Raw genomic sequence first — 14996 nt, 5'->3', positions numbered from 1 at the left:
CCCAACCCAACCCTGGATACGCCAATGGTTTGCGCGAGTGAACATACACACATGAAACCTTCAAAAATTTCAGGGGGAGGGGGAGGGCACACCGCATAACAGCGATCGCGTCAATTACTTGGTTAGTGTAAGCTGCGTTTAACCGAGTGCGGAGCATCCATGTACGATCACGCTTTCCACTCGGCATGTGAGAATCGTATAATGTGTTAAGAATTCCGATGTGTCTGTATGCCATATGTGAGTACAGTCAGAACTGCCCCGTCCTTTTTCTTAGGTTCAGAAATCAAACAGGTAAAATCACATATATTTTGTCTTTTTTTGAAAGTCTTGTAGACAGAATATTGTTCGAAGTAGAAAAAAAAGAACCTTTAGGTACACCAATTAGCAGCTACAAATTGTCGCATCGCAATTGACCTTGTCACTTGAAGAATTTATTCCGCTTGATGAGTTTCGGACGCATTTACAAAGCCGCAAAGCTACACACATATGCCCAAGGAAAACTCGTAAGTGGCTCACACAAGTGAAAGGGTCTGTAGGTATTTGCGGAAGCCTCAGCTGAAATGCCCTGTAATACGCTTGGCAGCCTGTCAGCGCCGCTATTGTGTCGCATCACGGAGGTCGATTCTGTCATTCCTTTGACATCATCTTCCTCAGGACAGCTGGTGACTCGCATGTTCGTGGCTCGTACTGAAGATGCAAAAACAGACGTTTAGGCGTTGCACAGTATATGCTCTCTGTTCAACCTCACGCATTTCTTTGCGCAGGCAAGCAACCCCGTGCTGCGCGCCGTGTGGCTGGTGCCGCTGCTGAGCTGCTGCTGCTGGGGCGGCTTGGTTCTGGGAGCTCTGCCCGCGCTGGCGGAAGGCGGAGTTGGGCCCGTGTGGCGCGCCGTCTCCAGCTCCAGCTACTACATCGCCGACGTGAGCTTCCCGCAGCAAAGGAGCCGGAGGGCGTTCGTGCCTTCGCCTCCCTACTGCCCCGAGACGGGACGCACTATTTGCGCACAAGTCGACGACTATCCCACGTACGTATCCGCACCAACGTGCATCTTGAGACTTGTGTGGCCGCTGGACGAAGCGCCTGCCCGGCCGCCGTAGTATACGCGGCTCGTAAGGATTATGTGTAGACTTCGACTCTCTCGTTCACGTTTGAGGGCTGTACAAAAGATGAATAGTTGAACAAAGCGAGGCGGCGACGAACACGGACTTCTAGCTGTCTTCGTCTCCATGTTTCGCGCTGCCGAGAACCATGAATTTAAGCCACCTTGCTCATCAACTAATTCAGCTCAACTAAATCACAATTTATTGCCTTCCTGAGTCATACAGTATGTGCAGTAGTTCGCTTTCATTCCTTCCCTTTATGCCATAATTACTATGCTTCAATTGAAAAGCACGAGTGGCGCTGGCTAACACTCCCAGAATTACACGTGCAGAAATATATATATATATATATATATATATATATATATATATATATATATATATATATATATATATATATATATATATATATATATATATATATATATATATATATATATATATATATATATATATATATATATATATATGAGCATCACGGTATTTATACACGGAATATCCCGCAGACCGACTACTCAGAGGTAGCGGTGTTTCGCGATGTGACTCAGAAATGTGACTTTTTTTTTTTTTTTAATGCAAGCGAGCTGCATTGAAGGTCACGTGCGGTAGGTCACGCAACCGTTGCATAGTGCGTCTGCTACACTCGTGATGGTGCACCCGCGTAAGCCGCGGTAGCAAAGGCGTTTCGTGCCCCGCCGCACTCACGGTCGCTATTAACGATCGCTCTGGCGCAGGAAGCCAAGCAGCACCGAACAACGGGGCGGGTGCATGCAGGGACGAGCGCGCGTACGTCCGGATTTCATGCCCGCATTTTTTTATCCCACTCTCCCCCAAGAAAACAAAGCGCAATGTCTCGAATGGAAGAGTGCTCGCTTCGCGTAAAGGAGCCGCCGCTGTGGCTTGTTGCGAAAGCGGCGGGCGACGGAAGGCATGCTGAAATTGCGGCGGCCGTCGCGGTGGTGAATCCATGATGGCTCAATTACGCGCGCCGCGTGCGAAACACCGCATCGTGCTGCGTACTATAGAAGCGCTGCCGTGGCCAGACTGGCTAATAATGCTGGCGGTTTTACGCAGACGAACGCGCACCTCGTGCTCGCGGTGGCTGCGCAGACTGAAGGCCGCGTGTTGCGTCACTGCACCCTAGTATAAACGCGCGTGCTCTCGAAGGTGCCCGAGTACCTCCTCTCTGCCCAAGTCATTGTCCTTACAGCGGCTAATGAAGAGGAGCGTGCAGCCGCAGAATACCTTGGTATTTCATGAAGTTGACGATGGCGCAGTGCTTGTGGACCACAACATCTACAAACCTTCTCATTTGAAGTGTAGATCTAAGGCGCTAAATCAGGCATACATGCCTTAAACGTGGTGCAGTGCTTTTCTTAGAACCCTGCTCTAGTTCGGCCAGGTATCGCGAACAAGGTGACCGAATGGGAGTAAAAACGTACACGTTCAATTATGGGTCAATAACGAGACCTAAAATAACCATGATACGGCTCTAATTGGCCAGACAGTCCTTCGTCGGAACTTTTGACTCTGTCATAGTTACAAACGCGTTCTGACGCTGCACTCTGGAATTACTGCCAATTTATACTGTCGCATAGCGGTGACTATCAATGCGGTTTTTTAGAACGACAGCGAGGCGTTACCGACGATTCTTAAGGCATAATAAATACTGGTTGTTCTGTATCGAAACCTGCAGCTGCACAAGGTTAGAAAAAATAAAATAATTTGTTCGCCATTCTTTTATAAAGAGTGATTCGTTTGTGACCTTCCTGGCCACATAAAAGGTGCGGTCTGCCAAGCAGCCGACACAATCGGCGCTTTGACTACATAGTGTACGGCAAGCCAACTACGCTTTGTTGGCGCTCTCACCAAAATACAATGGCCTTAATGCCGAAGGCTCAACGTCATATAACGATTCATTATGCCGCAACTCTCGCGTTTTCTTGGTGCGCTTCTTGCTAAATGCATGTGATTTACGTTATAACCTTTGAGCTTTCAACGCTCGTGGTAGGAGGTAAGCACGGTTCTAGGGAAATGTGCTAATGCTGCGAGTCTTGAAAACCCGCTATAAGTATAGCAATTAAGGGATCCGTCCACTTACGGTGGGAGCTTCGTTGCCGCTTTTTCTTTGTCTCTAAAGGAGAGTTTAACAACTCACTTCCTGTTTACGAACGTTTTTTCATTCATTTATGCGCGCATAGAAATGCCTTCTTAGATCTCCTTGTTGTTTCTATTCCCCCTTTTCCTCGGCTTAGAGATATTCACGAACTGAAAAACCACTTTGTGTCTTCACCATTTGCCGAAAACTCTGCAAGCGCGTTTTCTGAATTTAAACGTAAGGCGTCGGCTTGGATTTCAATCTACGAACAAGGGGCAAAGGCTGTCTGACCGTGGACAAGCTCACGTATTTGAAATAAAAAAAAAACGTAAATGCGGTTGCTGCGCGTGAACGCTGCCTTTGCCATGCATCGTTCGCCAGCGTGATTATTGCCTGGGTATCAGCATGGATATGTGTATAGAAGCTGAAAGTGCAGTGAGGAACGCAAGTGCTCTACGGCAACATTCCGTCATCCGTGATGGAAAGCAGTGTCGCTCTAGCATTAAGCTTGACAGGCAAATCTGTGCAAAAGGTACAAGCTTGAGCTATAGCGGGTACGTGCTTAAATGGGAACATCGCAAGAAGGCAAACGACGAAGTAAAGACAGACAACGGCGCTAATAGCAAACGACATTTTTTTTTTTAATCTCAGAGGGGCTTCCATATTTCACAGCGCAAGACGACAACACAGTAAGGAACACAAGGCACACAAGACACTTACTGGGTTGTCGTCTTGCGCTGTGAAATATGGAAGCTAGAAACCAACTCGCCCAACATATTACCTTGTGGTACCTCAGAGGGGCTGTTAAACGAATTTTTTTTTTATTCTTCTATATCGCGACGTAATTGATGAGGTCATGAAACATCAAATGCACCAACCCAACCATTTTCATGCGTATACGTTCACCGTAGCACTGTTCGTTTACTTGTTAAATATACAAAATGGAAAGGTGAACAGCCTAATATGGCGGCACCGAAACCCATCCATAAAATACTGTATACGAAACATGGACTGCAAGTCTTATGGGAAAACAAAATTGGCATGATAATGTGAAAAACAGCGCCACGCAGAGAAAGGTAGCCCAGGAATCAAGGATTATGCATTCCGCCAGAATAAACGCAGCATCTTGTTTTTAGGGTATACGCAAGCTCGGCATCAGACAAGACCACAAATAGGAGCTAATACACGCCACACCCTTGTGAAATTAAAAAAAAGAAAAGAAAATTTAGTTGCTGGCCATCGACGCGTTGTCTGTCTTTTCTTCGTGATTTGTCTTTTGCGCTGCTCCCTTTTAAGGTCTCTGCACTCTGCTGTCAATTTTCGGCTAAGACATGAAGTGTAATCATCGTAGACCCAACATTCCGGGTACAATAGCCAATAAACAGGTTAGGCGAGTGCAAGCCAGGCAGTCTACTTCTAGCAATCTACAGTGACGCTTTGATTTAGAGGCCTTACTCGCCTGAGTATCATGGCTTATATAGAGCAAGGCTGCCGACCAGTGGTTGAAGACTGGATGGCTGCTTCGTGAGGGAGCTTGCGTGGATTATTAGTTCAATGCCCCTTGTATCTCTTAACCAAGCGCTGGTCTCGAGAGTCGTTTTTTGTCGCGTCTCCTATATGCGACAAAAGTGTGGAAAAATGGGAGTTTTCCCGTTGACGATGCTACATATACGAGACCATTCGCCCAGGTATTAGTGAATATCGATATGCCAAAGAAAAACTTAAGCGAGCCAACCATTCGGGGTAATCGCGCACAATTCACATACTGTGTGTCGCATGTGCAGAGATTATATCTACCATGTGCTGCTGGGCAGCAAGAGCAAGCACTTCAACCTGTCCACGCTGTTCTCGGACGAGCGACTGGGCGACTCGCAGCCAAACCGCGCGCTGTTGCCCGACCAGCCGCGCACGGACAGCTACGTCGTGTATCAAACGGCCGTGCACTACGACTACGACCATCAGGGTGGACCGCCGCATCACCACGGAGGCCCACACCAGCGTCGTAGGCCGCCGCAACAGCAGCAGCAGCACCGAAGGCATCACCAGCACCAGGAGCCGCAGCTCCACCACCAGCCGTCGCACCAGGACGGCGATGATTGGGCCGACACCACGATCGTGCTTCCGCCAACGTTTGTCTACCACAAAAGGTGACTATACCGCACACGCGGAATCGCCAACTTGAAAGGCTGAAATAATTGCCAACCATTGCCTGCGAAGTGGTTATTGCTGTTGCGCGGGAAAGTCCTCGAACTAAGAAGGAACTATATAGCTCCCGAGTTGGTTGGCGGAACAGCAGAAGTCCAATTCCCAAATTTCTCAGTTCACCATTCCTAACAATACGTCCAGTGCCGCGATTGGTTCCAGTTTGCGCTTACGAACAACTGTACAGCGTAAGAAGCTTCTGTGAACACAGGGCCCCGTTTCGCATGACGACAATATGGCAATGCAAGCGGTGCCACCTAAAGCGAGATCTGCTTCTTGACTGCTTCGTGTGTTGTTTTTTTTTTTCGTTTTTTTTTTTCAACTTTTACGACCATGTGATTCTCGGCATGCGGGCGTTATTTGTGAAATTACAACAGCAGGGGTGCTATGCAGGATGGCCCGAGCTTCTCGGGCACACGAGTTTGCTCCGAGCTCGCATTACGGTGGTCATGACAGGAAGACAGTGCGGAGCACGCGATAGCAGCGTTGATAAAAACGGCTACAAGAACGAGAATGGCGTCACAAGCGCATATGCGGCATTTGCGGCGGTTTTCACAGGAACACCGCGTGCGAACGCGTCAGCGCCGCCACTCAGTCAACATTTTGACAGTGCAGCGACGTCAGCGGGATTGTCGCGCTATCTTTTTGCCAGCTGATCATCGCGCCTCCCACGGGCGTGTTCATGCGCGTTTGTCCTCTTTCGGAAAATTCTTTCGTTCCACCTGCAGCATGGAAATTTCCACACTCGAAGGCAACAAGGGCGCACGCGCAGCACTCTGGTGCAGCTCGTTTCGCTTCTCTGGAATATTACAGATAAATAAATGTACATGTTACTGCTATACTGACATTACACGTCTGAAAATTTTTCTGTAGTAGCGAATCGGTAGAAACAATGCCTCCACAAACAAGTAAATAGTAAACAAGTAAATAGTTCTCGCCGAAAATCCCACCAGGGGCGCTTGCTTCATAGCTGTGAGTGGTACGTCATGAGAGCGGTGAAAGTTGTTGCGAGATATCGTAGCCACGTGATGATATAACCTTTAGTTCTTCGTTCGTGTGTGCATAGTCTGTGCGATTAGGCTCATAGATGAATCGTGCCGCTCGCTGGCGTTGCGTCGTGAGCACTGTTCCTCGGCAAGAGGAAACGCGGTGGGCGGACCCGCTCTTCGCCGCAGGCATCTGTCAATCAAATTGATCGACGCGCGAACTCGGGCACAAACTCGTTGATTCTGAAAAGGCCCCAGTTCAACTCGTAACTGCCATAGTGCCGGTGTGCTTGTCAAGTGTTTTATGCGGTGGACGCTACTCAGCAGCTTCTTTGCATATAAAATAATTTGGTCAGCTTGCACTACTTGTGCGAAGGCTGGAACCATCGGAGGAGCTTGTGATCACCTAGCTTCCTGCAGCTTTTTACGTGGCTCGTCTACTCAGTATGCTTGGTCTGCTTCGGAGTAATGACCGTGTCAGTTCGGTTTCAATATTGGAGCAATTGATTAGGAAGGTCTTAACTAACATGATTTTAATTAGCACGACATTAATTACCCAGGTTTAATTCGCAAGGTCCTGAATAGCACGGAGTTAATTAGCATAATACTAATTAGCGCGAACCTAATTAACACGGCTTCCGTGAGTAAGGTCCTCATTATCTTGGTTTTAAGTACACGCTCATAATTAGCGTCGTGTTAATTAGCACTAATGGTCTGTGTTTTAATTACAGTGCCATTAATGACACAGGTTTATTTCGCAAGGTCCTGAATAGTACAGATGTAATTAGCAAAATTCTAATGAGCACGATTCTAATTAACACGCTCCCAATTAGCGTCGCGTTAGTTAACATTAGTTTATAGTGCCTTAATTACCACGGCATTATTACTCAGGTTTAATTCGCAAGGTCCTGAATAGTACAGATGTAATTAGCATAATCCTAATTAGCACGACCCTAATGAACACGATATCGGTGAGTAAGGTCCTGATTATCTTGGTTTTAATTACATGCTCCTAATTAGCGTCATGTTAGTTAGCATGATCTTAATTACCTTGTTTCTAGCTTTACACGACTCCATTAGCATGGTCTTAGTAAGACGTGGCTTAGTTAGCTCGGCCTTCGCATGATTTGGCTTAATCAGCCTCGTCATAGCATGCCCTGACTTAGCTAGGTATACCGCCCAGCCAATTAGCTAATCAGCCGGGCGCACGTGCTCTGGGAGCGAGCAGACGATGAAGAGAACGACGAGGGCGCGCGCCGGCCGAGCAACGCTCTAGAATGTACAGGCCGACCATGGTGATTATACACGTGGCCTCGGCGATTAGCTCTAGCCGCCGTGTTATAAGGCGCTCGGTCGGAACTAATCTCAGAGGACACGGTGCTGATTATCCTAAAGGATACTTAGTGCACACATTAAACGCTTGAAAATGAATTCAAACGGCCCGCGCACACATAAAAATATAGTTATTAGAGCTTTCTGCCACTTTTCTTGCATGGGTGCACTTCTGCACTCAGTGGAACGACAAACAAATGAAAGAAGTTTGAAGACACCACCCAACCTTCTCGACCGCCCTTGACGTGACGCCGCGTTCCATCGGAACCAATGGAACGGAGCGCGCGCTGAGGGATGGATTTCACCTTCTCGTACTATTAGCTCGTTCAAAAGGGGGGTGTCGCCAGAGCTCGGAAAGATCCCGAGTATCGCCAAACTCGGGCCATCCTGCATAGCACCCCAGCTTTGGTTGGGGTCCCAGCCGCAGAATGCCTCGGAGTTTCAGGTATAAGCGGTGTATTGTTATCAAGAAGAAATGAGGCCTCCCGATCTTCTTCGTGGACCGAGTGGGCAAGTTAATTAATGTATAGCCGCATTGTTGACGAACAAGCAGTGTTTTTAATTAGCTGTATTATACAGTGCGAATGCTAATCAGACTCAGATTTATGGCGAACGCGGTCTCTTTGGGAATCAAGTGCCCTGGCGTTGTCTGTCGGCGGCGTGCTGTGAGAAGGCTGCCTGACGCTCTGCGTAGAGACCTGGTGAAGCGAGCGCCCGAGGTGGACCCGGCCTGTCCCGTGCGCACCATGTTCGTGTCGCCAAAGGCGGGGCTCAGCGACCGTTCCCAGTGGAAGTACGTGGTCAATCTGCAGGACAGGGACCCTTCGGCTAAGCAGGTCATCCGCGTCGACGTCTGCAGGTACGCCACTGCATTCTGATTGATCTTAACAATACGTTCCAAGAGGCAGATGTGAAACTAGTAATCGGAAGGAAGTAGATCCTGCCGAAAGACTCCAATTGTTGAATTTGGCACTGCTTTGGCTGTTTTTTATTCATGCATGTGTTCACTAGTACAGAACTCATCTTATATTACTAACGACATATTCGGGTGGTCGTTTGAGAGCGCTCTGACCGTGTTTCAACGCAATAAGTTCAACAGCGTTAAATATCTACAACGAGAACAAGCATGTGTGTAAGTCATAATCCTCTTTCCTTATCACGTATTGGCCCACTTATTTTAGTAGTGAATATTAGTTGCTTATATACATGAATTTGGAACGCGTTGAACTAATTAAATGCTCTCTTTCCTAGTTTTTTTACCTTTGTAACTCAAGCTCAACATCCGACGCTGGTGCGGAAGCGAGACACATGGAACAACAATCGCTATTTGATCGAAGACGAAATAAAATCATTCACCGCCGCCGGCGCCACCTGTGGAAACCTGCTCGGGTTTCCTTTTTTTCTTTTTGCCATCCGACTGCCTCCGAAATTATTCTGATATTTCAAATTTCCTTGCGGTTGAAAGGAAGTGCTAAAGGCTACCGACTGGAATTTTGATATATGACCCAAAATTTTTTAGAATTATTGTCGGAGGTAGATAAAATTTAAAAAAAAATGGGAAGCACAAATTCACAGCTCCATACAAAGTGGGGCACGCGAGACCACTTGTGCTGTGCAGCGCAGGAACAACGCCCTGACGCAAAGGCAAACGGCAAGCATGTCAGAATGCTGGTATACGTCGGCAGCGGCGTTACACACACATAGACCGTGTCCGAGATGATTGATAATTACTGGGCGTTTACGTGCGAAAACCAAAGCAGAATATTTGTGCTTACATGCTGTCATTGGGAAGGCTGGAAACCTTCACAGATCTGAAAATCCGGCTGTCAGAACTCCACACAGCCGCACTATAGACATGTGACGCCTCGATTTACCAACCTTCCGTCTAACGCTTCGTTCATACATATACTTTGATTGACGCAGTCGACCTGGTTTCCTGCGTCTTCTGTTTCTTGCACGCCTCATCGAGCTCCTCTGTTTTGTCTTTTCCCATCTACACATACTGGGCACGACAACCGAATCAGATGACCGAGCGCGATCTGACTTGTGATATCGCTGAGTGGCAAGGGTGACATGGGACATGCACGGCGGAAGCACGAAGTCAACCATTTCCCGCACTTCGGCCGATTTAAACTATAACAAAAAATAAGAAATAACTAAACAGAAAGAAGAGCTGCTTGCTGTTCCTTCAAATTAATTTTTTTTTCTCAAAACATATCCGGCACATGTTTTCAAACTTTGAAACTGCCGCGACTTTTTGTGTTTTCCTTTTTTTTCCCTGCGGTTGTGGTTGTTTGTCACTTTTCTTGCTACTGTACAAGCACTTGCCCCACCTTTTGCTGCAAGTCAGTATTACTTTTTTTTCTGTGGGTGCAGTGCCATTTTCTTGTTATTGTAATAGACCTCTTCCCCCGCACCTCTCTCTGAGCGAACGTGTATAAATTCAGCAACTGTATCTGTCAACGCCCACTTTTGAAAGGACCGGTCCCCGGTCGAAACGTCGAACAAATGTCTTTTTTTTTTGCTTTTGTACGTGCCCCTGCACCTCATATTGTGTATTAATCGCCGAATATATATATATATATATATATATATATATATATATATATATATATATATATATATATATATATATATATATATATATATATATATATATATATATATATATATAGCTATGAATTGAATATAGACATAATGTTTTGTTTTGATTTGTTTGATTTGCTTAAGGTAGGTGGTGTCAAAAATGCATTTTTTTTAAATGACTTTTTTGAATTCGATATTTTCAAGCTCCTTGTCTATTCAAGAATATTTAGCAGCCTTGAGCTGTTCGAAATTTATGGTCATTTTTCCAACCCCTCTTAGACGCATTCGAAACCAAAACGGAAGGTTTCCGATTCCACAACACTTGCCATGTCATCATAACATATTACGTAATGATAAGTTGTCTAAGTACATTCTAAAGCTTGTGGTACATGACGATTTTGATTTATTTGAAAATTTCCACTACACGGCTGCGGCACTCTATTGTTTAAAGAGACACTAAAGAGAAACAATGAATTGGTTTAGATTGATAAAGTGTGCTCGGAGAACTCTTGTGTGGTTTATTTCACCACCATAGGTTTATTATTAGCGGAGAAAACCAAGTTCAAAGTTTCATTTTTAAATTTCGCGCCGAACTTTTTAATTCGTGACGTAAAACATTTCAAAGAACATTTAACGTATTTTGGCGCCACTGGCTCGACGAAATTTCCACAAACTCGTTTTATCAAGTCTCTGGCCCCCTCAGAGGACAGTGTACTTCGATTTAACCGATTAGGAACTACGTAGGCCCAAGCAGGCGCCGTCAAAAATATGTGACGTCACGGCAAATGGTGCGGGAATTCCAAGGTGGCGTCGCCACCTGTATTTTCTTTTTGCGCGTTTTCTCGCTTATTAAGCGTCTTCTCGCAGCAAACGTGGTGTTTTTGGTATCGTGGAAGACTACTTTACTTATGCGAGAAAAATCGTTTTGCTCTTTAGTGTCCCTTTAAGTTGCGCGCATTTTCGCTCGGCTGTCTGTGCCTTTTCGTACACCACTTCAAGCTCTTGGACTTGGTTTTGGCCTTTCAAGGAGAAAGTTATAGTACTCCATGAAATATGGCAAAATATAGGACGACAAAGAAGCATCAACGCAAGTTATGGAATCAATATACCAAGCGTGGACCCACTGTGGCACATGTAGATGAGAGTCAGCTGGAGACGCAGAACAGGCTAGAAAAAAAAATATATGTCCTTCAGCTCTCTCAAAAGGAGAATGTGCCGCTTCAGAGGAGGTCCCAAGATATGATCCTGGAGAATTTCAGACATATTGAATGTTTCTTTATGATATGGACATCCAATTCAAATCTTTAAAACCATTTTTCTCAAAAGACGATTTTTTGCATCCTACACATACGCGAACAGTGATAACTTTCCTTCTGATAAACATTTTCACATAAAACTTTACGTACTATTTCTTTATAGGTTGAGCTGTGCATTCAAGCAGAATTGTTGAAAATGAGCGGTAACTTTTTGTACTAGGGCCAATTGTGTGCAAAACAAACCTGTCAAATATAAACTTTTTCCGTCTTTTAACGATAACGCGCCTTAGCTCTTAGAGATTGGGTGATCGTGGAGGTTAGATGCACAGGATAGTGTCCTCACTATGTACCTGCCAAGGCGCGTTTCAATCGCACCAACCATATTGTAATTATGACTGTTGGCGGGACATGCATATTTTGGCACATTTTAATTTTTATAAATTTCGTTTTTTGCATTTTACGCAGTTTCATCGTCCTAAAATTTAAATTTACCTAAGCCCTACAAGCCGAAACCATAATTATAACTTTTGGACCGCAAATGTAAAATTTTTTCTCGAAGGTGGTGAATTACCTTAAAGGGGTCCTGAATCACATTCCCACGTAATCATTAAATGTCCTCAGTATCGGAATTTTTTTTTGTCTCACGAATCGATCACCGCAAACATTATTCAAATTCGTCAAGAACGAGCGGAGTTAGACATTTGTCGCAAGTTAAGCGCTTTTTGTCTTCTTTCATCCCGACAAGCGCGCTCGAAGCTACAAAAAACTTCGAGGATGCTTGAGCTTTGCCTTCACGAGTAGAACGCGATAGCGTAATCTGACCGTGTTCGTATCGCCTTCCCAATCGCTAGCCTGGCTTCGCTTCTCGGTGGAGACCAAACCGTGCCGCAAGGAAAGGAACGTCTGTGCGCCTGTAAACTGACCCTTTCAGACTATCTTACAATGCCTACTTCAAGGTTGCAAGTTGCAGCCTTGAAGGAGGCAAGTCCGCTTGTCGAAACGTCGGCTCGAGCGCACCCCCCGTTAACGAATTTTTCATTACTGCAAGTATCCACTACGACATAATCCTTCATTTTGCGACTTGGTGAAGTACCCGCACTACGCGTCCGTATGTATACACACGCTCTCCTGCGTAGCTGCGCAGGTTGTTGATGCTGTGTTGATAATGATAATTAATTATGCCTGTGTGCTATGTAATTGATGGGCCTTTAAACTAACCACTCGCTGCGCACTTTACATGTTTTGACGCCTGGTGTGAGTCTGCGCTTCTGCCACCAAATATTAAATGTGTTAATGACAGTCCTCGCACTACATAACAATCACATAATTTTTTAGACTCGTTTTCGAGCACGGGCGTAGCTCTGTGGTATAATACTTGCTTCCCACGCAGAAGGCTTCGGTTCGATTCCCACTGGAACCGAAGGTCTTATTTTATTTGCAATCTCGAATATTCGCTCACGGACAACGCTGATTTTTCGCTCACAACCAACGACGCCGACACCGTAATTTCTGCGAAATGAGCTGCTTAACGCTATCGCGTGAAAAGGGCAAGAAACTACGTCAGCGCACGGCATGAAAGGCGATCACACTCTCCCGGCGTGATTCCGGTGCGCGCTAGTGTTCCTACTGTGTCATTTTAGCACACTATTGATCGATGCACCCGGCATGGGGCGGCTCCCCCTGGCAAGAAGCGCGTCTGATCCAAACGCCGCTCCTGATTTAAGTCAGATATCGTCAAACAGCAGCGATCTGTTGTATATGACGAAAAATCTGCTGTGTGACGGATCTCTAAAGAGAGGAGGACGGGCCTCACGAGCGGGCCTCTGCGCGCTCCGCTTGTGAGCTCTCCTTGCCGCGCACGACTGCAAGATTTCGCTGAGCTGTTCAAAGCAGCGTCTGCTTTCCGCAGGTTCTGTTTTTTCACCAAGCACGAGGAGTGGTTCAGGACATCACTATTTGAGCCGCTTGCCATGTATCGTCCTAATCAGACGGGTTTCGGCCAAACTCTTGCCAATAAAACCATCGAGTTTGGCTCCTAGAACACGTCGTTGAGTCTGCTAGGATGGGCAGTGGCACAGAATGTGTTCAGCCGTCTCCTCCTCAAGCCGCATAAGTTCCATGCCACACTGTTGGCCATTCCTATGAGATGAGAGTATGCATTCGTAAATGCCACACCCAACTACATGCGACACAACAAAGTTGCATCTCGACGGGATCGTCTCTCTGCAAGACCGCTATCCGAAAAGAAGATCCTGGAACCTTGGCCCAGGGTTTCGTGCATGCTCAAGGTCACGAAAGCCCTACTGAGCTACCTGAAGGCGACCGGACTTCACGAGCGTCTGTGAACTACCACCGCGAGTTCGTGTTGTGTGTGTTCTCACTAACTGTTCATTTGCTTTTTTTTCTTTCTTTCTCTTGTTCTTGTTTCTCTATCTTATCTATTATTTCCCACACCCCGCGTGTAGGGCAGCCAAACGAGCCAAGCTTGGTTAAGCTCCCTGCCTTTCTCCTTGGTTTCTCTCTCTCTTTTTCAACAACATTTTTCTTTAGAAATGTAAAAAGTGATGCGTAATAGGTTCGTGGTGCGTTCCATTTCAGTGGCACCGTTCTATTCGGAAGCTCCGATTAACCGTGACATGTCTTCGCTTACTCTCGCAGATCTCCGGATGCAGCCTGCTCGAACGCCATCAGCTTGCCCTTCGGCTACACCAGCCGCTGCACGCAGAAGTACTTGAAGAAAAAGCTGCTCTCTCTCGACTCGGACGGCGGTGGCACGTCGGATGAAAACTTCTTCGTGCCTTCCTGCTGTGTCTGTGAACTCGTCCGCGATGTGGGAAAGAAATAGGGTCGTCGATCGCACGACCCTGTGGTTACCGGGATGGGTCGTTGAACAGGGACCACGGTGGGTGCTATCCTGTGCTAAAGTGAGTGTCAAGACCAGATACGGACTGAAGTGGTTTCCAGAGTGACATGGGAAAGAGTGGATGGAATGAACTGTCGCTGAGCGACCCCACTGTTGCCACGCTGTCTCTTCTATGTGTTCTGTACATGCGCAAGGTAGCCTGTACACCCGTGCTTGTGCTCCGCATTATCTTGATAAAGGACTATAGCGGCGAAGACGGTGGCTGTCGATTGTACCAGCAGACGCCTGTGTGAACCTGCCATCTTGTGGCCCGCGCCCGTGAAGTGCCAGTGTGTTTGATACTGAAGCACAGCGTCGCACGAAAGTATATACGGCGCGTTTCTGAGAAAATATTCAATATTTTTTAAACGTATTCTTTTTCGCGCGCTCTGACATCCGGAATTCGTCGCACCTCAGTTCCGTGGGTAAACGTATTTTTCCAAATCTAAAAGTTGACGTGGCTTTTAGAGAGAGCTTGCTTCGATTTCCCCATTACGACGAGCCCACTGTTGAAAAAAATAATTGAGTGGTTGG

General features: G+C 46.4%; 1 protein-coding gene across 1 annotated transcript in view; it reads left to right on the top strand.

Moving 5' to 3' along the window:
* The window catches only part of LOC119401016 (protein spaetzle 5), a 68057-nt gene extending 53380 nt beyond the window's left edge, over positions 1–14677 (top strand). Inside the window, exons 2-5 of the mRNA XM_037667867.2 lie at positions 765–1024; positions 4983–5345; positions 8413–8577; positions 14219–14677. Of these exons, the coding sequence (XP_037523795.1) occupies positions 765–1024; positions 4983–5345; positions 8413–8577; positions 14219–14405 (975 nt within the window). The 3' untranslated portion in view covers positions 14406–14677. The remainder of the gene's footprint in view (positions 1–764; positions 1025–4982; positions 5346–8412; positions 8578–14218) is intronic.
* The last annotated feature ends 319 nt before the right edge of the window (positions 14678–14996 follow it).

This window comes from Rhipicephalus sanguineus, chromosome 1 (genome assembly GCF_013339695.2).
Source record: "Rhipicephalus sanguineus isolate Rsan-2018 chromosome 1, BIME_Rsan_1.4, whole genome shotgun sequence".
Taxonomy (NCBI): Eukaryota; Metazoa; Arthropoda; class Arachnida; order Ixodida; family Ixodidae; genus Rhipicephalus; species Rhipicephalus sanguineus.
This window is presented reverse-complemented; position numbering and strand designations above follow the sequence as displayed.